The sequence below is a fragment of the Argiope bruennichi genome, chromosome 6 (assembly GCF_947563725.1).
Source record: "Argiope bruennichi chromosome 6, qqArgBrue1.1, whole genome shotgun sequence".
Lineage (NCBI taxonomy): Eukaryota > Metazoa > Arthropoda > Arachnida > Araneae > Araneidae > Argiope > Argiope bruennichi.
In genome coordinates, this window is record NC_079156.1 from 125,721,176 (window position 1) to 125,748,125 (window position 26,950).

Consider the following 26,950-nt stretch of genomic DNA (forward strand, 5'->3'; position numbering starts at 1 on the left):
ATTAGTTAGTCATTTGATCAATATTCCAAAATTTATTTTTCCTAATTTTTAGTTCTGTCCTTTTTTTAGAAATTTCAGTACCAACAAAGTAATGTAATTAATAATATTTGAAGTAATTCGATTCTAATCAGTAATGTCTGAATGGTAACTTAAGGAATCTTGCTTTGTCAAGCATAAAATTTGAAAAAAATTTCTGCTTATTCTTACATTTTTATTAAATAAATACATGACAATTTCATAGTTATTCCTTAAAATTTTTGTATTAAGTGAAGTCTAATGTCAAAATTTTTAATAGAAGTTGCATCTGGCATCAATGTAATACAGTCGCATAGCAACAAAAAGAAATATAAAACAAAGAAATGAATGTAATCAATACTTATGAATTTTTTCTTTCTGACAAAATTATTAATGATAAAAAAAACCCCAAAATTTCAGCCTGACTAAACGGTTGTCTATTTTTGATCTGAACGCATTCATTCTTTCTCCTATATACTCGAAATTTGTGTAACATAAATATTAAATTAATTCTCTTACAGACGTATTTCGAAACTTCTTAATAAAACAAACACTATACTTCACGATTAAAAATACTTTAATATATACTTTATAACCTTGAAAATTATAGTAAAATGCGGTCATACCAAAAGATAATGCCCTTTGTTGTTGTGTAAGGAAGTGTTCCGCATGATTACCAAAGTGTGTTTATTTCTGATGGAGATCTGAAAATAGAACAGTAAGTTTATTACACCTTTCTCTCATTCTTATGATTGATCTCAAGAATTTTTTGTTACCATCTCTGGTTTGTGATTTCGCTTTTATTGTAATGAAAGTTAAAAAAAAAAGAGAAAGACGATTTTAATAGTGTAAATTTTATTGTTGTTTTTATTTTTGCTTTTGTGTTTTTGTTCTGTGAAAAAAAAGGTTTGTGATTGTATTTGGTTTTAGTTTTGTTTTTATGCAGCTATTAAATTTATTTTTTAACTATAAAAATTGTCATAACATCTTAAGAAAAAATGATTTTTTCACTTAAAAATTTATTGGGAATAACAGCATATTAAAACTAATTGTTAAATAACTTATATAAATATATAAAGAAAATATTGTGGATTTCCTAATATTAAAAATTTTCATCTGAATTCCTTAAGAAATTAATTTCAGTTGATTATTGTAATCTGAAATAAAATAAATTGGGCTTAGAAATGTAGGATTGCAATTATTTTTATTCAATTTATATTTAAAATTGTGTATAAATTTAAAGTAATGTTTTTTTGCAAATTTATGAATATATTTTAACAGTGACATGTTTGTGTGCTTAAATTAGCTTATGTATGTTTTGCTTATTTTCTACAATATTGCTGAGTGTGGGAATAAATAGAAATCTTGGAAAAACTATTTTATTTGGCTGTAATTCATTTAAGATCCTTTTTGTGTAGAGGGAAATGTCCAAAAAGATAGAAGATACTTGTGCAGTAATTGCATGCCATTGGTGATCTTTTAGCTTAATTGTATGTTATTTATGAGCTTTTAGTTTAACCATATGCCATTGACAAATACAGTTAAATTTTAACAACTTTACAACTTCAATAATTTTATTTAATGATTAATAGTTATTTGCAATAACATGACATCTATTATGATTATTTTGACAATTAATCATTGGCATGTAGTTGATGCACAAGTACCAGACAAATGTTTGATCAAAGCAGATAATCATAGAACAAAAGCCAGATATTCTAGAATTGCAATTCAGTTTGTTAGTTCGATGTCTTTATAGAGGACTACAGTAAAATATAATACAGTGTGTGCTCTGAGTCAGAATAATGTAGGAAATGAAAAATTTGAAAAAAATGAGCATGATGAATGAATTTTTCATAAATATAATTGTTTTTGTATTAAATGTACATTTTCCCTACTTGGTCTATTATACAGTGTTTTTAAGTTATTTAATCAAAGCATTTATTATTTGAATATTTTTTTTCCTTAGATTATGAATGTTAAAGTGATCAATATGTTGTTTGAATTAGGTTGTTAATATTATAAAAAAGGTAAATTGTTTGAAAATAAGCTTAACAAATGTATGGTAAACAAGACTATTGTATTGTGCTATTAGGAAACGTATATTTATCTGTATGAATAATTATGATTTTTTTAAATTCTATTTGTAAATGTTTGACGTATTGAAGAAAAAGCAAAGATAAGATATGTTTTTATATATAGTGGAGATATATTTTTACATATACAAAGAGCATATGTTTTTACCAAACAATTAGTTTTATAATTATAATCATTAGTGCCACTATATCATTTTATACTGTAAATCTTTATTTGGATATATAAAATAGCTTTTAATTGTATTCTGTAAAAATTGAAAAGTAATCAAATTTATTTTTATTATTACAAATTGTTTTGATTTTTTAAGTTTTTTATTCGACATAAAGATAACACCAGTTATTTTTATACTTTTAAAAAATTAAAATAATTTTTGTAAATTTCAGTTGCTGTCTTATTTATGTTATAAATAAAATAAAAATATTTATTAAATAATTTAGCTGTATTTTTCATTTACCAGGGCATTTTTGTTTTTTATATAATAGAAATAAGAATATAAATTAAACAAGTATTAAAATTAATCTGTGCATTTCATTAATTTGTAATAATATTCAAATGACCTCAAGTATCATAATTAAACTAAAAGTATGAAAATATAACTCTTATGAACATTTTTCAAATCAAAATTTATCTTTAAAAACTCTTAATTTCTCATTTGTTTATAAAAGTTGAGTAGTAATTAAATATGTTTTTTTTTTCATTTTCCAAAATCAAATTATTTTGATCTTGGCAAAAAAAAAAAGATTAATTGTAATTGTTATTGATTTAATTATATTTTTAATTATGTTTAATAGTAATTATTGATTTAATTATGTTTTTAATAATATAATTATTTTCAGATCTCAAAATCCTGAATGAAATTTTAAAATAATGACTCAAGAAATAAAACATCTTCCTTTGCAAAGCACTGCCATAAAATGTGCCAATGAATTCACATCATTGGAGCCAGATGCTGGGGGTGAAGGCAGCTTTTATGATGATCCCAATGACATTATTGTTTTAAGAGAAAAGCTGAAAGCAGCACAAGACAGTATTCGATTTTTACAAGATGAACATGCTCTTATGTTGAAAGGTCTTCATGAAGAAATAGAAAGACTACAGGATTTATGCAGAGGTTATTATTTTTTTTTATTATTCATTATAACTTTATTTTATACATTTTCTTTGTAATATTAAGAAAAAGGAATTCTCATAGCCTGGTTTATATTTGAAATAATTTTATCTCTTTCAGACTTGTTTTATATTTTGTAGTAATCATATTTTTTTTTCAAATTTGTTTTGCTTTTAAAAATAGATATATGAGTTAATTTTATTAATTTTAATTAGCCACCTTCAGCAACTAACTGTGTACCAACTGTATTGATAATATTAATTTAATCTTGTCAACCATCTTTGATAAATTGCATCTTATCACACCAAATGAAAGTACTATTTTAAAATATAGCTCAGCAATAAATGTAGACTATTCTGGCTGATTAGCTGTGCACACAAAATGAAAAAATTGGTCTAGGTATAATGATCATAAGCTATATCATTGCTTTATTCTGCAATATCTCTCATAACTAGAAAGTGTAAGGAGACCATTGATGTCATATCTAGGAGTCATGATCTTTCATATGAAATTAAAATTAGCAAAATCAGTAGAATGATTGAAGGCTTTTTTTCTCCTAAGAAAATGAATAATGAAATAAAAGATGTAAGATTTTTCTCAAAAATGAGAGATGTTGGCAACTATTGGTATCAATGCTTCTGTTCCGTGAAGAATTAGGGTAGAGTCTGAGAGGAGGTCTAATTCTATTGGTTTCCTAATTATTTTTATTTATAAATTATATTTCTATCAGATGATCAAATAACATTAATTTTTTAAGGGAATTAATTATACTTTGGATACTACCAAGATTTTGATTCAGTCTTAAAAATCTTTCATTGAGTTTAATTACAGTTATTATAGAACTCACTATACTCATTTGATAAACAGCCTTTACTAAAAGCTATTAATGGTGATACATTAGATTCGTTTCTGCTAGCACAACTTCAATTATTGCAAGTTTTAATGTTGATTCTGCTCTGTTATTGACAAAGTTATAACTTGTAATCTGTTGATGAGAAATTGTATCAAAGATTTTGTAAGTCATCACCAAGGTTTGGAAGATTTTCATCTGCTTAGTACAGTTTTAGCTTTTTATGCCAAAATTGCTTAGATTGGTGATGTCTAAAATTTTGTGAATTATCCCCAAAATTTGGCAAGTTTTCTCTTATTCCTATTAATGGAAAAGTGCCTTAAATTCTTGCATGAATTTGTAAAACATTTATAACCTATATTTCATATTCTTTAAAACATCTCAGAGCATGTATCTTTTTAACATTCTATTAAGTAGCTTATTAAAATATTAATATTATATCTTATTAAGAAGTCAAATATTCATTCAATGACATCTTGTCAGCACAGAAATTAATAGTTCTGCAAAAAATATTTAACAAAAGAATTTTATCATGAATAACCTAAATTTTTTTAATTTCAAAGCTAGATATGAAGTTTGTGGTAGCTTTATCAGTAGAAATTTATGTGAATATTGAAGCAATAATTCAGCAGATAAAAGCAGCAAAATTGGCCCTCTCTCTACAGCCATCCTTATCCAATCAACATGATAATGCTTGTCCAAAAATGAAGATCAAATAAATTGTGCAATAAATAATCTGCAGTGTTTATTTTAATATGTAATAATGAATTATAATTGATACCTCCTCACAAAAGTTTTTATCTGAATAACATTTTTAGAAAATTACCTGTGTATAACTTTTTTTCAAAGAATAATTTCTAACATAATCAAATTAATATGTATATCAAATTATATCTATTTTTGCTTGCAAGAAAGAAAACCAAATTTCATAATTAACTAATAAGAGAAAGTGAGACACAAAAAATAACATACTAAGAGACCAAAGGTAAAAATTACGTCTTGTCAAACTGCAGTTCCAACATCTCTATTTTAGATGAAAAGAAGAATTGTTTCTGATCTTCTGATAAATTACTCATTTTTGTGAACATTGGGTGATATAAGTGTCTTCATGGTCTGCTTGCTGTACAACCCTAACATTTGTTTCTCTTGCATGTTGTTGTTATCTTACTTTCATCTTTTTATTCCTTTTTATTTTTATTTATTTATCTATTTATTGTCATTTTTGTTGATCACTGAACTTTCTAATTGAAAAAATAAGTGAGAAGCCTCGGACTCTCAAAATGGGCACATAAGCAGAATAGATTTTTTAAAAATATATGCAAATTTAGATATAATTTCAAGGATGCTAGAGCTCTGCAGTCCTAATGGATGAGCTGCTACGGTACTCACTCATCATATATTAGAAACATTTAATATATATTAAATCTATAAACATTTTATTTATTCATCTGTGCTTGCAAAATTTCAACTCAAAACCATGCATTAACTTGGTTCCAATTATTGCATGATTAAATGTTTTTTTATTAATATGAATGTTTTATAACTGCTAATAAAAAAGTAGCTTGTTTTTACATGTTTAACATTTTATTATCGTCTATTTTGAATTATACCCTATATGCCGGATATTTTATTGTTTTATCTCATTATAAAATTCTGGTGTAATATAGTAGTATTTTTTTCTGTGGTTTTGTTCTATTTTATTTCTTACTAGCCGCCTTTGGTGACCAGCTGGTTCGCCGATCTTAATGCTCATTAAATTTTTAATAATTATATATTTTATGTAATTCCTACTTTAATAGCCTCTTCATCAAAATATTTTAAAATTTCAAATTTTGATAGTCATATAATTCACTCATAATATTATAAAGGCCTTCAGTCATAACATAATATGTGTCTCTCTAATTTTCTGTTAGTTCTCGTAGAATTTATGATTTAAATTATAGTGGAAATGATTAATCTGCAATTAATATAATAATATTTTTTACTGAAACAAAGCATTTTTTATAATATGATTACTGAAAACATAGTCACTGTGTATTTAAACTTTATGCACACTAAAGAATTTCAAAATTTTCTCAGATTCATCATGAGCTGATCGATTAATTAGCAATGTTTACTTTTAAATGCATCAAACACTAAGAAAATAAACAGAATCGTTTAAAATGATCCGTCGAAAACAGGTTTAAAAAAAAACTACTTAAAAAAAACGATGTACTTAATATTATAAGCATATACAAAAAATATATAAATACAATTTAATTACAAAAGTATACAACTAACCTAAAAATAAATTAAATCAAGTCTGCATCCGTTGAAAATTGTTGTCAAATGCGTGAATTGCTCTCCGCCAGTAGAGGTAACGCTATGCAGATTAGAAATTTTTAAATTTCCTTTATTCTGTTTTATTTTAATTCAAAAGTACGTCAGAATGAATCTGAAAGATCGATTAATTAACAATCATTAATTTTAATTGCATCAAACATTAAGAAAATGAACAGAATCGTTTGAAATAATCGTTCGAAAAATGTTAAGCCTAACCTCATTAGCGTGGGGGGGGAGAGAAACGGAAGTGTTACTCATTTGGCGATGGGGAAATAAAGATTTTTTTAGCGGGAAAGTTAGTTTTTAATTAATTAATTAAAATTGTAATTAAAAATTTAAAAAAAGGGACCCTAGGTGCACATTCCCGACCTCCAAGGTATACATGTACCAAATTTGGTAGATGATGGTCTAACGGTCTGACCTGTAGAGTGCCAACACACACAGACACATTGAGCTTTATTGTAAGTATAGATAAAAGGGCATTCTCCGATTTAAGAACATGAGAGAACAAAATTTCTTTTTATGTAATTTTAGCCGTTAAATTTTTAACTGCTGATCCATTTACTGCCTTTCAGGCAGTCTGGATCAAGAAGAATCTCTATTTATCATATTTACTGTATTCAGTACTTCAAATTTTGTACATCCATTATAAATTTTTATAAGCAAAACAAACTTTAGTGGAAGCTTCTGTAGAGCAATGCTAAATAAAGTATTTCAGCTTATTAATCTAAGCTTTAATAGTATAACAAATCATTTTTAAGCTTACAATCTGAACATCATAAATATAAATTCTGTTTGAGCACTCCTATCCCTATGCAATTCCATTTTCAACTAATTTCTCTGATAGTAAGTTTCTGATAAGTCACCAATTCCTCATACCCCCTCAATATGTATAAAGAGTCCTGCTTCCCTAAGCATTTCATTCTGAAGATTGATAAATATGCTTTCTTCTGAATTTTTGAAAATGGATAATTGGCTTTTCCATTGTAAGTTGTAAAAATATAGTAATTTTTATGCAATTTCAGTTTCTACATTTCTTATAAACTTAAATTGTATTGATTTAAATTTTATTTTCTAATCAAGCATAATATTCATGAAATCTGAATTTGGTTTTTAGGATAAAAATTCCATATTGCACATGCTAGGGAAATTGTTCACGGCATTTAATATCAAACAAATTCAACTTATAAATCACTTAATAATGAGATAATTGAAATGACTTCTGATAATGGAGAAAATCCATTAAATCTTTTGGAAAATAAAATTGATACCAAAGAATTTTTTTTATTTGTTAAATATTTTTACTCTCACATTTATGTGTGAGGTATAAATTAATAGTAATGCATTTTAAAAAATGAAAGTTGTTGATAATCTCTTGTTGTAGATAAGCAAAATTCATTGGTTTTCATCATTATTTAGGATATTATGTCGTCAGAATTTTTCTCATAAAATAATAATTCGCATAAAATAATAATTAACTCTGACATATTTTCTTGTGTCTGTTTTACAGATCTACAGTTTCGTTGTGAAACTTCAGGTTGCTTGCTTCCAGATAGCGGTGAGTGTCTTATATGCTTAATATATTCTGCTACACAAAACAGTTTTGAATTTGTGCTTATACTAGACTTGTTAGTCACCCTCCCTCTCCTTATGTTTTAGATATAGATTAAGTTTGCCATAATAATAAACCAAAAAGTTGTTAATAAAATCTTTGCTTTTTTTTTTTTTACCATGGTTTATTTATTTCTTAAAAAATTAGTGGTGTATTAACTGCATGCCATTAGCAAACAATTAATTATGAAAAAGCCTATCAGCATACAATCTTTGATGATGAATCGCTGACTTGGGATTAATATAGAAATACCTTTTTAAAGTATGTATTTTGATGGAAATATGTCTTTAAATGCATCATTTTGGAAATTCTGACAATTATCTTTATTCAACTCAATTGTGAAACTTTTTTTTCTTCTTTAGATATGTCTAAGCCTGTTAGATATGATAAAATATGTAAATATTAAAATGTTGTTTCATTGGATTGATAATAAAACCTAATCATGCTTAAACAACTTTTTATTATGTTTTTAATCTTATCAGAATTTTATATAATGTTAATTAAACATTTTAAATCACAAGGAGATTAATTATTTTATTATTGTTATTATTCTAGAAAATGCATGTGTAGTTTCTCAGTTTTGGAAAGTCATCAAAATTTTTGCACTTTTTTTTTTAGGTGTCACTTTGGAAAAGGGATATAAATTTCTTTTTAATGTGGGGACAATAGTTTTTAAATTGATAAATTATAATAAGTATATTGTTTTAATATGGAAATCTTTATAATGCATATTTTGATAATTGATTTCTAAGATTAATACTTTCACTATGGATATCATGAAAGAATTCATTTTATCCAAATGTGAATATATATATTTCAGTAGATTGTTTTACAGTTATTTATGAAAGATTATTTATTAATTTACTTTTATTAAATGTTAGTATGTACTTTGTCCATTGAAATTCCTTTGCAACTCTTAAACTCTAATTGCATCTACACTTTGTCAAAATTTTTAGATTATATATATTTTTTTATGTTTCTTGTATTGATTATTCATAAATTAATGATTCTTCATGTAATTATTATGCAGAATCATCACTTTTTATTCAATAATCACTCACTTCACTTTTTTTTTTAAATTTAAGGTCAATATTATTTTTACTATTTATAAAATAGTATATTGAAGCAAGTGAAAGATCCTATTGTTGCAAAGTTAAAAGTATATGTGAAATCATGATTCATTTCTTAAAGGAAAACCAATGAATCTATTTCAAAAATACTTTTTTTAATATTTATATATATATATATATATATATTAGGAAAGAATTTTCATCTTATTTCACTTGAACAAGCATCACTGAAAATAACATTTGCCAAAAGCATTGAGAAATTATCATTTCTGAAATGCACTTTCTCAAAAATCATCTGCAGTTATATACTTAATGTTTCTGCTTTTACTTCTGTTTTTATATAACTGAAATATTTAAGCTCTGCCACAAATTGCTTGGCAAAAATGTTTTTCCAGCTGATACCTGCAAGCCAGGCTTTTGCCCATGCTCACAAACAAAAGTTCTGATTCATTTCTCCAAATATCCAATTTAATTATAGATATGGCGAAAGATTTATTATGGGTTGAATAATTGATGAAAATAGGAATTGCAGATTGGACTGAGGACTGATTATAATAAAATTCTGCTATTCTTGTAAAAAAATGTAGTTATTAGCTAACATTAAAAGATATAGTCTTTTATCTGTTAATATTTGTAGTGTTTACTACTTAAATAACAACAATGAAGTCAAATTTCTGTTGTTTTTCTCACCCATTTGTTAGTAATTTCCAAAATAATTATTATACAAAAATTACTTATAACCATCTTGAAGAACAAACAGTTATCACTTCTGATGATATTAGTTTAGTTGCCATATATTTTTTTCTTTAATTTTATTAAATTTACAAAATTACTTTAAGCATATTTTGTAAGAAAGCTTTCTGTTATTGTAATTAGATTCAAGCCAATTTTATTGTTTCATCATACCTTTCATTCACCTATTTTTGTCAACATTAAAGTTAAAATGAAAATGTTGTATTTTTTTAGACATTAAATCTTAGGACAAATTTTTATTCAAGTTTTGACTCTATTGCATATAATGCATTTTTAGCTTAGCACACACAGTAATTTAATGATTTAGTTTATTACTATGCAGTGTTTCATTTAATTTTCCTAATTGCTAATCAGATTGCTCAGGTTATTGAAACCTTTTCTTATTGAAAGGGGCATAGAGATAGATAGATAGAACACTCTTTGGTGCCCTTCTGGTCAGATTACTTAGTCATTAACCCTCTCATTACCAACCCAACCATAACTATTGGGTTTTGATTTTCAAGGATCATGATCTTAAAAAGAAGAGATTTATATCTTTGCATCATGGAAATGAAGGGTCCCAAGGGTTTTTAGACTTGTACTGAATGGTTTATTGTATAAACACAAAAGGAAGAGAGAAATTTAAATACTGGCTGAGGCATCAGACACATGACAAAGAGTGAACAAAAAGATACTGTAATAAAAAGACTGCTTTATTAAGTTATAAGTAACATGTTATAAGTTACTATAACATGTTATAAGTACTTGAAAAATATCTTTTCCCCAAGTAAGGATGGGTTTAGCAGCTAGTTAATGCATAATATTAGATGACATAATTAAGCTATTTTAAAAAGTTATTATTATTGTTTATTAATTTACTATTAATATTGTTTTATAAAATGTAAGCAATAATTAACATAGAAATTATTTATGTTTGCTTTTGTTTCATTACATTTTCTTTTTTTTAAAAAAAGTATTTATAGATCCACTTATTAATTAATAATTTTTACTAACATATATTTAGAAAATTTATTGTATATCCTATTTATCTGTTACTTAAATTGAGAACCACAATGTTTTTATGAATTCCATTTTTATAATATTTCGCTATCTTGTTTCTGTCTCTGCTCTGATATAATATTTGAAAATTGCCCAAGCAAACAAAGAAATGCCTTCAATATTTTTTTTTTTTTTTTGTCTAATGATTTCAATATTTTTAATTTAAAAAAAAACTGGAATAAAATTGAAAGATATTAAGGGTTGGAAATCTTGAAATATTCAATGAGCCAGCTATCATGTGTATAGATATATTACTCTTCAAGATTTTATTATTAATCCATATATTTATAGTGATGTGAAATATCAGTGAACCAGTCGCCCATCCATAACCAATGGACAGATGTGTATTATTTTAATTTTATTTGAAAACCATGACAATTAGGTACGTCATTGAAGAATTTTATGACAGAGGCGAATACTCAACAATGCCAAATTAAAAATGTGCTTTGTAGAAAAAAATTATATCTTTCTGGACTGGTAAGTTTGGAATTTTCTTGCAACCATCGTGAGTGCAAGAAAATTCAAAATCACCCAAAAACTTTCTCGCGTACTCTGTAATAAACTTGTCATACCAGAGAACACCTTACTTCTCTTCTTAAGTTACGAAATATCAATTTTTGGTGTAAATTTCATGTTTTTACTGAATCTATCGTATTATTCTTGGCGTGTTATTTGGCGATGAATCCCTGGCAGGCGTTAATAGCATCCAAAACTCGAATTTGTGTTTTAGACCTGTTTCTCTCAATCGATTGAAACAAAAATTGGACACAAAACCCTACTTGTAGTCACAAAATCTCATATCAAATTTGATATATTTAAGTCAATGGGTTTTTTAATTATCGAGTTTACACGTTTTTGAAAATATTGACTGTCAGACAATCAATTCGTTGTTGGATTTGACCCAAACTTTGACAGGTATCTACACCTCAGATGTTACATCTGTGTACCGAATCTTATCTATCTAGCTCTCTTCATTTTGTAATGAATGTGTTAATTTATATTCGTGCAGTTGGATTGATGGACTTCCTCTGAACAGATTTTACACAAAATTTGATAGAAATCTGCAAGTTTGGTGTAAAGACCATTGTTAAATTTCAACCATCTAGCTTAGAGCGTTTTTTGAGTTATCTTTGTCAGAAATGAACAGACAGCCGAACCTTTTCTAATAATGTATTTTTCGAACTTTATGAGCTCATAAAACGTGAATATTCGCCAAAATCTCGAATTCGAATTTTTTGACGACAATAATACTTTCTTCATAATTCGTATACGAGAAAATGAAAAATGCAGTGATAGTCACAAATTTTTAATAAAAGAAACAGTATTATTATTTCTCTTATGTGAAGTTTTTGAGAAAAATGCATAACCTAAAAAACAATTCTTTACCCAAGCCAATGATGTAACTTGATGAAACGTGGGTAAATGCTAACTGTTCACCTAAATATATTTGGCAAATTTTCATTAGTCGATGAAGCATTTTAATCCTAATAGAGAAAGGATCCAAATTGATCATTTGTCATGTTGCATCTACTGATTAAGCCTTTATTCTGTCTGCACAACTTGTATTCCACTCCAACAGTACAGTTGACTATCATGATAACAGTGAAGTTTTTAAAAAGTTTCTTAATTTACAAAAGATGATTGAAGAATAATTCTTATTTCTATGGATAGTGCAAGTTATTATTTTGCATACACAGAAACAATTCCCTCTACAAATACAAAAATAATAAACCTGACATTGTGGCATGGTTTTTGAAGAAAAATATTCATCATATTTCCATCAAAACCAAGACTATTGATTACTTAACAAAACATAAAGAAAAATTCAAAGCATATCATTTTGATCAAACAGCGCATGTAATGGGATATGAAGTGGTGAGACTCCCCCTGTATCACTCAATCCAATCCAATAGAACTTACGTATGTGCAGGTGAAATATGAAATTGCTTACAAAAACTGTCACAAAAAAAAAGATATTTAAAAATTTTGTAATGAAGCACAGTTAAACGTAACAGTGGATGACGGGAAAAACCATATAAGACATGCAGAGAAGTTGCAAGAAGAGAACTTTGCGAACTCAGGTTCTAAAAATGATACAAACAAAAGGATTGTGGTTAATTTATAAGATAACAGTAAGTGCAGTTTCACCAAAAGTGAAAGTTGGAAACTTCTAAGCTAGAGATTTTTGTAATTCCTTTATTTCTTTGTAAATAAAACTTACAAACAATTTACTGTCATAATCACAGCTAAGTTTGAAAATACATGAATTTATTTTTTAATCTAATGAATTTATTAAATATGTTTATTATTGAAAGTGTATATTTATTAAATTGCCATTTATCATTATTCAGCTTTTTTTTTTAATTCAAGATGTTAATTTTTTATAATTGAGTAATTATTTCTGCATCTACTGAACTGATTTTTCATATTTAAATATTTGAATATATTTGTAAATAATTAATATTCGTAATTTATAGTTTTATTTTCTTTTGAAAAAATGTGACACAAATCACTTTAGTAAGAAAACCAAGTACTTTTAATTATTCCTCAAGTTTTCAAAAGTTTTTTAAGATTACAATTTTCATTATTTTTTTTTTTTTTTTACAAAGAAACTATTTTAGAAACTTAACGATTGTATAAAATTGTTTGTTTACATTGCCATTTTAAATTCTTTTATAATTGCAAAAATAATTATGATTAAATATTTATAAAGCTGTTATTAAACATCATAAAAAATCAACATGATATTAGTATATTTCAGTAACATGTAATCTTTCAAACTGTAATCAGAATATCCAGTTTCTTTCAGCACTACTGGCATGGGGAAAAAAAAAAAACATTTGCTGAAACCATTATAATGTTGAGAGAAAACTATGGAGAATCTATTCTATTTACACAAACTATAGTAATAGTGACCAGTGATAAAGCATTCTGATTTGTTATGTGAATTGACTATTTAATTGGTTAACTTTTATTTAAACCGTAACACATAACACACTAATTAATATTTAATTAAAACATATGTAAATCAAGCATTCATTGCACTGTAATAGAAAAAATAGTTATTTAGCTCCTTATAACATTTAATAATAACCCAGACTGCATTGAGAGATCTAGTATAGAAATAATAATCTAAGATTCTATAATGGTAGAAAATGGTTGGCAAAGCCATTTCGTGATTTTTTGATAAGGCTTACATTTATTTACAAATAGATAAGTAATTTATAATACAGATTTTAAAAAAATGTAATTAGTATATGTTTAAAGCTTTGAGTATAATTATTCATATGCATCAAGCAAATATTTGAGAAGGAAAGTATTGACATTAGTATTTATCCAAATTTTAAATGAAAAATTCAGTTATCCTTAAGACAGATCTGATACCTCACTTCTGAATCAAGAGACTGTAGATGGCATGCTGATATTCTACGGAAGCAGATGATATAGATAATTATTTAATATTTGTTTGTCAAGTGACTTCATAATCAAAACAACCCTCGGCAATATTACTCGTTTGCAGATTATTAAAATATTTGAAGATGATTAACATGTTAAGCAAAATCGTGCATTTCGCACTCAAAGTAACTGCTGGTATATTAAAAATTAAATTTGCAATAATACGTAGATTCTTTCACCCAAGAAAAAATCTAAAATTTACTCATTCACTGAAAAGTTTAACGCTCACCTTTAAACCTTAACATATGCAATTCCATTGCGTGTGAATCAGTGAGAAAAAAGATTTCTTGTCATTAATTATGCCTGTGAAGAGGTTCACACATCATATTAATATCAGCTGATACAGGTTGGGCAGTAAACACAACTTTTCAGATAGCAGGGGGGGGGGCATCAAAAATGAAGTAAAGCTGCTCGAACAAGGAACACCAACAGCATATTCAATTTCTGAGATGAATAGTCGCTCAAACGTCAGCAGTTGTTGGTGTTGCAAAGATCCGAGGCTTCATAACAGGAAAAGGGCGAGCCACGGTTTAAGGTTCCTCAAGTGAGATGTCAAACATTAGAACATTTCAGGAAAGTCTGACATCGCTGGGCAGGGGTCATTGTCCCTTTCGATCCCGCCAGTGGGGTGTTTCAATAGGAGAATTCTGGTTCCTGTTGCGCACGTCTCAGTGGAAACAACGGGAGGTGACCAATCTGTCATTTGACTATTCTGCAGGACTTGTCACGGTGGATTTCTTTCACTTCTATGAATCAGAGATAAACATATTTTTGTTTTTGTTTTCATCACCCTATCATGGGATCATATTGGATATTCGCACCACAAGAAATGACCAGTCCTTCATCAGTAAGGTAGGAAAGCTTGAGATTGGTAAGGGACTGTTTGATTCTCTTAAGCTCCTTCCCTTCTTCTTAAATGAAGCCCTTCGCATTATCGAAATATTAATCAAAATGTGGCAAGTTGTAAAAATGGCTCCTTTTTCTTTTTTTTTTATTTCAAGTTTTCTATTTTATATTAGTTCATTTGACAATTTCTTTTGTCTTCAAACCAACCTCCTCCGCTAATTGATTTTAATTTTTACCAACTTTTGCGAACCCTGCAAGGAACACACTAAGACAACGATTTATCAGAAGGGGGGAATCAAAAGGTTGTCAATGCAATTACACGATAGTGGTGGTCTCACTGAATTTAAAACCATAAAGAATTTTCTCACCCACGAGCGTTAGGGAAGACATATCCAGAGGTGCAATCCCTCATTAATAATTTTCGTCATCTAAGTTGCACAAAACACATAACTTCAGAAATATCTTCATAAGAAAGGAGTGCCTAAGAATTTTGTCAACAGCTTTTTAGAAAGGGCGGAAAAGTTGAGTTCCTTTTAGTCAATCCAAAATGTAAGAAAAAAATTCTAATAAAAAATAAAAAAATAAAAATTTTTTAAAAAAGTACATAAAATAGATTCATTTTTGTCAAATAAGCAGTTGCTGTTTTTTCTTTTTTTTTATTTGTAAATGAAAATCTTTAATCATCATGACTAAAGATTGTCATTTTAAATAAAAAAGTGTAATATTTTTCCAAAATTCAAAGGGAGCACATCATTATTCTAATTAATATAATGGGTATATTTACCAAAGTTAAAAATAATTAACTCATTATATCAATTCATTCGGCAAAATTAAAAGAATAATTCGTAATCAGCACAGAAGAAATATTCACAAAAATTTATTAAAAAATAGTTATTTTATTTTGTCAATACCATATAGTTTGCTGTTCTTACAAAATGGCAAAATTAATTAATGATGAAAATTAGCGAAATTTGTCCAATTTTGGAAGGTGTAGACTGTGTCCGAATTTTACTTTTGCAATATCTCTTGAATAGGCTGCAAATGACTCTTGATGAGGTATTTATCATGAGCTTTCATTTGAAATAATCCATGCATTAAATATTTATATTATTATATTTATCTGTACATTAGACATTTTATGGTGAATTTGTGACTAGAAACTGTGTCAAGATTTTTTTTTCTTAACAATGAAATAGTATTTTTAAGATTTTTTTTTCAGAAATTAACGTTTAAAAGCAGATGATCATATCCATGCGCCATTGACTAATAAAAATTGTCACAATTTATACAGTGGCTGTGGCTTCAGGACTGATTTTTTAAAGTTTTGTCAATTATTTTAAGTACAAATAATTAGGATGATCAGTTGGTCACTGAGGCTAGCTAATGATTACAATTTATAATCCACAACTTTTAATTAAAAATATCTTTTCTGTCTTTCAGAATTTTTTAAATGCAGTCCTGACTGCCTCGAGCAAAAAGTGAATAACCTCCTCAAAGAAAACGCTGATCTCAAGAGAAAACTTGTAGAAAGCCATCAAGCTATCGATATCCTAGACCAAAAAGAAAAACTAGCTCTGTGGCAGCACCATCAAGAAATGGAACAACGGGACAGCGCCATCTTACGACTAGAGAAGGAACTTGAAGCAAAATGTACCACTATCGCCCAACTCACGTCCCAAGGGGCCAGGCGGAAAAAGGGTAGCTTCTGGCGCCGTTTTAGTTTTGCCAATTCTAACCATCCCTCAACATCTCATTCAGCACCTCACTCCAAACTCCAGCCATCACGAGTGGAACACCTCAGCCGTGAAGATCTTCCATCCGAAATGCAGAACTCCCTCCAGTCTTTAGAATCTCAGTACCAAAGCTATTCATCCTATTCCTCCCTCTCTGACAAGAGCGTCTCTGATGACGAAGGTTTCAATCAGCGCTGTGATGGTGATGGACAGAACGAGGGTCTTCAAGAATCGGGACTGTCGGTGAAGTTACCTCCTATCTCCAATTTGCCACTGGTGTCCAGCCGCCAGCTGGTGCGACATCAACTGCGGATTAAGAATCTGGCCAGTAAGTTAACGACTGATACATTGGCCATTGATCAGAGACAAGTTCCAGATGCGTCGATAAAAAGGATGAACAAAGCCTAAATGTGCAATTCGATGTATTTTTTTGCTCTGACTGTGATGGCTATATATTTTTGCATGTGTAGATAAAAACATCCCTTGATATAATTTATTTATTTTAAAATTGGTACATTTTTGTAATTTTCAGAGATAAAAATGTCTATTATACTTTATTTATAACCAAATCTTGTTTTCTTATTGTTGTGTTCTTTAAAAATTGCCTTTTTATTTCCACTTAATATCATAAGTTCCTAAGAGATCACAGAATTACCCTCATTATTTTTATTACTTACTCTGAGTACACTTTATATATGTTATGATAAATGTAATAAACTGGTAATTTTGCATAATTACCAGTGATTATTCAGAATCACCAATAAGTTTAGTGGTGATTATGAATAGTCACCGGTAATTATACATAATCACCTGCTTTATCACATTTACAGTAACATATATAAATAGACAAATAAATTTTTCTAACTTCATCTTAAATAATACTAGCCAAATGTTATGCTGTATTCATGCTCTGTTCTACTGCTTCTTTCTGTCTTAATGTTAGTTTTTATGCTGGTCCTATATATGTATTTCAAGCCAATTTCTATTTATCTTCCTGTGTTTCGTGTATTCTTTCTTTAACAAATAAATTAATTATTATATGTGTTTTACTGTCAGGCAAATTTTAGAATTCAAAAAACTTTTTAAAAGCTCGTTAATTGAATTGTAATCATAAGATTTATTCAACTGATGTAACTATTAAATCTGAAATTCTTATTTATACTAATTATTATTTATAGTATAAGTATGAAATAATTGCCTCATCTAAAAATTATTTTAAAAAATTAGAATAGTAGTAGTTTTATGTTGATTGGGGAAATGGAAATCATTGTCTGTTTTAAAGTTTACTATAGTTCTTGAAAAAAAAATAGGGTTTCATCATAAAATGTAAATTTGACGTTGAAAAAAATTTCGAAAAATTCATTCATATTGAATAAGTATTTTTTATGAAAAAGTTATGCGGATAAAAGGAATTGCCAGAATAAAAAAATAAAAAAAATTATAAAAATGCATCATTTAATATTTTTAAGTTATTGTGTTAAATTTTGTCATTTTTGTGATGGACTCGGAAATTTTTTCAGATACAGTACACTCCCGAGTATCCGGTTCGCGACTATCTGGTAGAAGAATAAATAATTAAATAAAGAAGGCAAGGCGTCGCATTGGCAACATTGACACGGCATTAGAAACGGGGTTCTACTGCGATCCTCTTATGTGTCGTGTGCAAAATACAAGTTGTAACTTGAAAAGAGTAGTGTTCTGTTCGTTGATCGGAATTATTTCGTCATTGTCGAAGATTGAACTACCAGTACAATGCCTTCCATTTTAATTCGACACGTTACCGGCAACTGCTTCTATGATTCACCGGGCCGTGGCCGCGTTCACATTTTACGTGACTTGAGATGAATGGATTGCTTAGTACTCAATAAGAAGTGAGAAAATACGTCTTATAACAGTGAGTTTTGATGCAAAAACTTTGTCTTCTGGTGTTGGTGGGTAAAGAAATGAGTTCACAGAACTCCGGCCTGCCCTTTCGCCTTATTAGGCCGGTTACTTGGGAGTGTACTGTATTCATAATTTGCAACTATTTAAACTAAAATTGCAAAAATGTTTGATTATATTTAAATTTCTGTTAAAACAATATATCATCTATATGTGAAACGCTAACATGCGTGGCATAAAAATCTCTCTTACTATTTATTGTTGACTAGCAACAGTCAAATGTAAACAAACTGTCGCACAAGTTTCAGACTTCTTTATTGAACGTTTCTATGGATACAATGAATTCAATGCTTCGGTTAGCTAATTAATGGAGTTGTAAAATGGAGAAATTAATGTTCTGGGAAAGGTTCACCGTGTCACCAAAAATTTCATTCAGTCAGTGGAAACAAGATCTAAAAGAAATCAAGAAATATGTTTTAACCAGAAAGTTTAATCATGAACTAAAATAGGCTTACCGTATCAAAGCGATTATCGAAACGGGTAATCGCTTTGACTTACCTATGGAAAGTAATGTTCACATCTTGAAAACAATTATCTTACAAAAGTGGTCATTTTTATTAGCTTAAGAATCACCTTTTTAATGATATTTTAAATTCAGTTTGATATTCGACCTGTAACAGTATTTATAATTGTAATGATGGAATTTAAACTCTTCGATCAAAACAATTCAATCGCGCTTGTTTCTTCCAATTACTAACTCCGTAATAGAATTTTCACTTCCGCTATTACATAAATTTTTTACCTGATTCAAATGAATAAATCTATTTGAGTCAAAATACTAATGAAACTTCTTTAAATGCATTCCATGTCAACCATTTAACAACCTGAAAAGCTAGACAAACAACCTGGTTACCAAGGTGGCTGTATGAAATAAGTCCGTTCTTAAGCAATTCAGAAAAAAAACGGATTTCTTTATAAATAAGTCAATGAAAAGAATCCGTGAATTATCCTTGAATTACAGTCTGTTGCAATAATGGTACAAGAGTCTTCTTCGAGACTCATCTTGCTTCAAAGAAAACGAAATTCGTTTTTAAATGCAGACTAGCATTGTAGGCAATGTCTTAATCATTCTAGGCAGTTTCTTGATTATAGCGAATCAGTCGTAGAGAAGATAATTCAGATGTTTTGGTGATATATTCCGCCATTTATGGATTTATTTACCCAGGGAAATTCAAATATATTTCTCCACTCGATGCGAAGAGGTTAAAAATAAATTCCGAAGTATTTGAATAGAGCGAGATTGCATATACCAGATTCTTAGTACATGAAATTACCTGGAACTAAGCAGCATCCTGTTTGTAGTGATTGGATTTTGAAACGTTAGGAAATAAATGTTCATAGATGGCGCTAGACCACTAGCGCGTGTGTAATTAAAAGAGTGATGTCATTCGAGTGTTGGCTCTTGGAGGAGAAGGAGTTACTGAGCAGAGTAACTCGAACGAATCTGCAATAAATTTGTTAAGTTTTCTATTTGCCTAATTTTTTTCAAAGCACTCACGAACCAGCCACGACACTGTTCTTACTAAAATTTAACATATTCATTAGTAACCGTTTTTCTCTAGGGAGATTTAAAAGTCGATCGTTGCTTCCCTGCATACGAATACTGTTCGTTTCAGTATTCTGAGACGATCACTTTTCGACGATTCTATCTCATTAAGGGGAGAGACGCGGAAGGATCAGCGCATTTCCGAAATTCGTCATTCTTTGACCTTGATTTTCGCCCTATTAGATACTTTTTTTTTTTTACATGTATGTGAGTATCGTGTCATTTCTGACCGTATTATTTTAATTCAGTCCGCGAGTAATCCGAGTTTATTTTATTGTTAAATGTAAACATCTCTTCCATTCATCTTTCCTCTCACCCATATTTTGACGAATTAAACTCATCCTAACGCATGCGCAAAAGAGCGGCGGGTTTTAGAATCCTTGTCAAACAATATGCTGTTCATTCTTATATTCGGAAACTCGCCGGTTTTGGCGCTTGCGTCAGGAGGTGTTTATTTTGTCAGAAAAGGGGTGAGAGGAAAGATGCAAGAAGGAGATGTTTATACCTAGCAATAAAGTAAATTCGGATTATTCGGGGAATCAGGCGGCATACTAACCGCTCATCTTTTTGTGTATGACCCCTCAGTGAAGTACAAGCATTGAAAAGTGCTACTTTCGGGATACTGAAACGTACAGTGCGTTTTTAAATGAAATCGAATTTTATTTGGCTTTTTCATACTTATGCTGGAGTAATACTTCGATTGGCGTACCTCCTGTCCAGTGGTGTAAAAATAAATAATACAATGGACCTCAAGGCAGATACCAAGATTGCGCCCCTGCATTTATTTTTTTAGTGAAAAATCCATATTTTTTCTGTTTTTTTTCTGTTTTTTTTTTTTTTTTTTGTATATTGAAGAGTGCAAAAATTGACGTATAATTAAATCAAAATAATATGTAAACCATTTTTAAATTGATTTGATTCACAAAGTGCATTAAAATTCATAATGATCATTATATAAGGGCAATCCTTAAATATAAAACGCATTATAAGAATATTTCCCAAAAACCGGTTGAAAAATAAAGTTAATAAAATCAGTTTAAAAGTTTTTAACAAAACTCACCTAGACATTTTTATCCATTTCAATTTTGATGACTTGAATAAAATCAAATAATAGTTGATTGTGTAAAACTTTTTATACATTGGAAAAATTCAAATAAAAAATTATTTCATTTATACTGTGCTTGAAAAAAATTACAGAATGTTTGCAAATTTCTTAATCTATCAAAAAAAAAAAAGAGTGTACGTATAACAATTACTTATTGTTTATATGTACATATAACAAAGAAAAAATTACACACATTATTTTTTCCCCTTAAACTTTATATAGAAACTCTGAATGTTGAAATAAATCTCTTGAAACCATTAAAAGATCTTGATAACTAAATTAATGTGATGTACGAATATCTTGCATATCATTAAATTTAGCTATCAAAATTTAATATTAATACCTTTTTATAATACTATACATAACAATTTGCGACTAAATTAAAAGCTCATTGCATGAAATTAGAAGGTATGTATGCTATTGCACAAAAAGTCAAAGTGTTGATTTAAAGATGAATTAAAATTGAAATATTATTAATTTGTCTATAACATCTAAAATGTATTTCGTTATATCGTTAGTAAATATTATTCAATTCACACACTCTCTCTCTCTCAATATATATATCTTGTTCAAATTTTCAATCGTTAGTAAAATACTTTTTATTCATCCACTCAAGTTCAAATACATTTTTTTAAACTTGTAGTGGATGACACTTGATGTTAATACTGTTTTTTCAAATATTAATTCATTAATTAAATTTAATTAATAAATTTTAGTTTTACATGGAAGAAAAAAATAGACCAATAGATGGCAGCACGATAGTGTCATATTGACTAATAAATCATTTTTGTTGTTAACATTATTTTATTTGAAGGGTTTTGGAAGTTCCGAATTTGCAAAAAACATGTCACGATTTGGGATGAAACTGTAAGGAATAGATTTTTTTTTTTCGGTATTTTTCAATCAATCATCATTCAAAAATCTATGAAAGCTACCACTAACTTTATCTACAGCTTTTTCATCGTAGACCTCTATTATTAGTAGAGATGTACTAATAGCAGAGTTACGTATATCAGTTTTCCAATATATACTTTACATAATTGGCTTGGCTTTCTGGAAAGGCCTGGTGGTAAAGTCTCGGCTCGTGAGCTGGTGGTTGCAGGTTCGAGACCCGATTTCACCAAAGAACAGTCGTGTAAGGGGGTCTGTTGCACGTTAAATTCGTCAGGGTCAAGCGTCCTCCCGCTAGTGTGGTATGGTGTGGAGAGGGGGAGGGTGCCAGCTCAGGTGTCGTCCTCGTCATCTGACAGCGGTTCAAAATCACGAGATCCGTCTCAGAATAGCCCTAGGATTGCTTTACAACGGAACGTTAATATAACTGAACTAATTGGCTTTCTGGAGTTTGAGTCGCAAGGACCAAGTTTGTCCATGATGTAGAAAACGCATGGTATTGGATAAGGCTATGTATATTGAAAAAAAAAAAAAAAAGCCAAATGCAACTATGTAAAAGCATACAGATGAGAATAATTCGTAAGGTGCAACATTAAATGGTAGAAACAACTGTACAATAATGTCACAAACATAAGATTAGTGCTATATGTTTTGTAAAATTTTAAAATAGGTTTCAAACCTTTCGCTATAAAATGAAACCAGCGGGAGTGGTCTCATTAAAATTTTCTCTCATACTCTCTAATGAACCTGTCATGCCAGAGAATGCTTTACATGGTACTGGCGGATGTAGTTATGAAATATGAACATATCATTTTTACTGAATCTTCTGTGCTATCCTTGGCGAATTAATCGGTCATTAATCTCTGACATGCTTTAAAAATATCCGAATTTGTGATTTAGACACATTTCTTTCAATTGATTGAAAAAAATGAACTATACTGCATTTACAGTCATAAAATCTTATACCAAATTTAAGTCATTGCATTTTTGAGTTATAACTATTACATGTTTCTGAAAGTACACCGACTGACAGTCAGGCAGTTCTTGGATTTGGTTCAAAATTTGACAGATGTCTACACTCCAGATGCCAAATCTGTGTTCCGAATTTTATCTATCTAGCTCTCTTCGTTCTATATTCGAATAGACGGATATCCTCAGAACAGAGTTTGCTCAAAATTTGATAGAAACTTACAAACTTGTTGTAAAGACCATATACCAAATTTCAATTATCTAGCTCCAATAGTTTTTGAGCTCTTTTTGTCACAGACGGGCTGACATTTTCCAAAAATGTGTTTTTCGAATTCAGGGAAGTCTAAAACGTTTAGATTCGTCAAAATCTCGAGTTTGAATTTTTTGACGATTGCAATACTTTCTCTATACTACGTATACGATAAAGGAAAAGTTGCCTGAAGACTTTGATCAGATCAAACAATTTTGATCGCAAAAACCAAATCGAATACAAAATGCTGATAAAAAAAATGTATTAATGTTTATTTCAGTTTTTTCCCTCATTTAATATACAAACGCGTACATTATCTCAATAGATCCATAATAATAGTTTATAATCTATGGACCTTTATTCCTTTTATATGCGCTTTATTTTTGTACTATTTAATGCTTCACCCATTATTTCGTTTATCTCATAAACAAATACATTGTCTGAAGTACTTACGTGGGGTTTCTTCTTCGACGTTGGATACAAAGCTATTAAATGGCATTGATTCTGTGCTAAATGGATTGGGAGTAGTGTGTTTTTCTTTTTCCTTTCTCTTTGATATGCTTTTAATGTTCACCTGCCGCTGCGATTTAGATTTTGTGGATGCTAGCAATCGTTGTTTGGGCGGTTACTTCTGATAGTCAAGATTGTTGTTCATCAGCTTATTTTATGGGATTGCCCGATTTTGAAAAAAGGGATGTAGGTGTACTTATGCATGGACATAATTCTCAACGAATAAATAGTGTGCTAACTGAAAACTAGAGGGTATGGTCTCCCTAAAACTTTCTCGTATACTCTTTAATAAAGGTGTTATCGCAGAGAATGCCTTGCTTGGCATTGTTGTACAATAATTACAAAAAATCTTTGGCGCGGATTTAGCGGTTTTACTTAATTTGTCTTGTTATCCTTGGCGAGTGCTTCCCTAGTAGCACATGATATTGTAAACTTTGAAGGAAAAAACATTGTATAATATTGTTTTACAGTATTAAAACAGCGAGTTCGCAAATTGTACAGACTAAGTCTATAGCAAAGGATACCGACGCACTCGGATTGCCTTAAGCATTGGCATTTTTTTGGCAATGTTTTGCACTCATAATAGTGTAGTTTTCGCTTATTTGGCTCAAACCTTGTACCTTTCATTAGTTTTATGGAAGATACGAGTGAATATCAACACGATCTAATTTTTATTAATATAATTGTTTTCTCTAAACATTACTAGTAATACTACTAATACTAATTAATAATAATAATAAATATTACTAATAATACTAGTAATACAATTAACTAATGTTGTTTATGCACAGAAGTATAAAAACGAAATGGAAGTAATTACTCAACATATGATGCAGCAATTAAATAATTCTTATTTCTCTATGATTTTCGTGCATTTATTAGATAATTTATGCAGTCATTGAAACTTGTAGATGAACGTTTGTTACTTTCCCATCAACTACATATGGGGAGATGATTACTTGATGCCCAAAACGTATAAATATGTAAGCTTTAACGGAATATGTGATTTCGTAGCTACTTTTTTTAGTTATATAAAAATAATATTAAGAAAAAACATACACATAAAATATTTTTAATAAATTGTAATTTTTATATTTCCTGAATTTAGGTTTCAGGATTTGATCTTTTCTGCTGTATATGTGTTCCAGATTAATATCACATGTGAACCGTAAAAAATAGGGGGAGGGGATAAATTCACAAATTTTATTTATTTTTATAAAAATATATTTCGTTTTGGCATCTTTTTGGCAAAACATTGCCAAAAAAATGCCAAGGCTGAAACCAATCAGAGCACGTCGGTATCCTTTGCCATAGACTTAGTCTGTACAATTTGCGAACTCGCATTAAAACAGTGTAAAATGTAGGACTTTTGTTATATTGTATAATATTGTAAAATTAGAAAAAACAAATTGGCAATGAATCTCTGCCTGAGGTTAATAGTATACGAAAAACAATTTTGTCTTTTAGATGCGTTTCCCAACCTATTTAAACGAAAAATCGACACAAAACTGCGCTTGTCATTAAATGCCATTACAAGTACCATCATAACTTTAAAATGCCATCATAAATTTAAATCTTTTTTTTTGAGTTATCGCTTTTGCTGTTTCTAAAGACTACAGACCGATAGACATTTAAACTCTTGTCGGATTTGTCACAAACTTTGACGAGTGTCTACATTATGTATGTTACAACTGTGGGCTTCATTTCATCTGTCTAGCTTTCTTCATTTTGAAATTATTTTGTTAACTTATATTCGAACTGTCGGACTTCCTCTGAACGTATTTTGCTCAAAATTTGATAGAAATCTACAAATTTGGCCACACCAAATTTTATCCATCTAGCTCAAAACACTTTGAGCTATTATTCGGGGAAGTCTAAAATATGGAGAGTCATCAAAATCTCGAGTTCGCATTTTTTGACGGTTGCAATACTTTCTCTATATTTCACATACAAGAAAATAAAAAGTTATTAGATAATTTTACCGCTTTGCATGATTGAAGTTTGGTGTCATAAATAATGGCTTAAGTTTTCTGATACGGAATAAATGATATTCTCAATAATTTCTTCTAATTTGAACAGAATTGCTAATGGTAGATAGTTTAGAAACTTGAGCACAGGTATTTGTGAATTCAAAAACAATCTGTATTTGAAGTACGATTTTGCCTACTTCGTAGTTAGACAAATGTTTCTGAACTTCACTTATTTGGATTTGTATCTCAGCAGGGGTTCTCTTTAGAATCAGAAGTGCAAAGTAAGACACATAACATATCGGTGGTCTGCAATGAAATTTATAGGAAATCATTCAATGCATGCATATCTAAAACAAGTTTCTTTACCTCTCAAAGTGAACGAAACTTTGGCATTCTAAGCCAGAGATTTGTGTATAAAAAAGTTGATATGTGCAGTCTGATTCCGAATTCTTGGTACAAATTTTAGAGATAAATACTAAACACTGTAACAATAATTTATTACATATCCTATAAAAGCAAGTATATTGTATGATTCTTTATGATGTTATCCAATATTCTAAATGCCAGTCAATATAGTAAGAATGTTATCGAGCATTTTGTGCTATTAAGGTAGGAACGTATGTACGTTAAGACAGTGAATGAAAAGAAAGAGTGTTTATTGAACAAAGTGCGGCGGAGAAATTCAATGTTAAACAATAACTGCTCGAAAGTGCGACCACCAATAGTGATTGATATATGCTTAATCGCATCGGTGGGACGATTTGTTAATCACTCCACTGATTCCACTCGATCGATTAAACGTTCAAAGATGCCTAGTATTTTATGTACACATGCAGCAGCTATGGATATTCACATAACAAGATCCTCA

At 29.1% G+C, this 26,950-nt stretch overlaps 1 protein-coding gene across 1 annotated transcript; it reads left to right on the plus strand.

The window, feature by feature from the left end:
• Positions 1–327: 327 nt before the first annotated feature.
• LOC129971049 (coiled-coil domain-containing protein 92-like) lies at positions 328–17,469 on the plus strand. Its single transcript, XM_056084516.1, has 4 exons — positions 328–733; positions 2,949–3,223; positions 7,903–7,950; positions 16,608–17,469. Exons 2-4 carry the CDS (start codon positions 2,980–2,982, stop codon positions 17,306–17,308), a joined length of 993 nt encoding a protein of 330 aa, XP_055940491.1. The 5' UTR covers positions 328–733; positions 2,949–2,979; the 3' UTR covers positions 17,309–17,469.
• Positions 17,470–26,950: the final 9,481 nt, after the last annotated feature.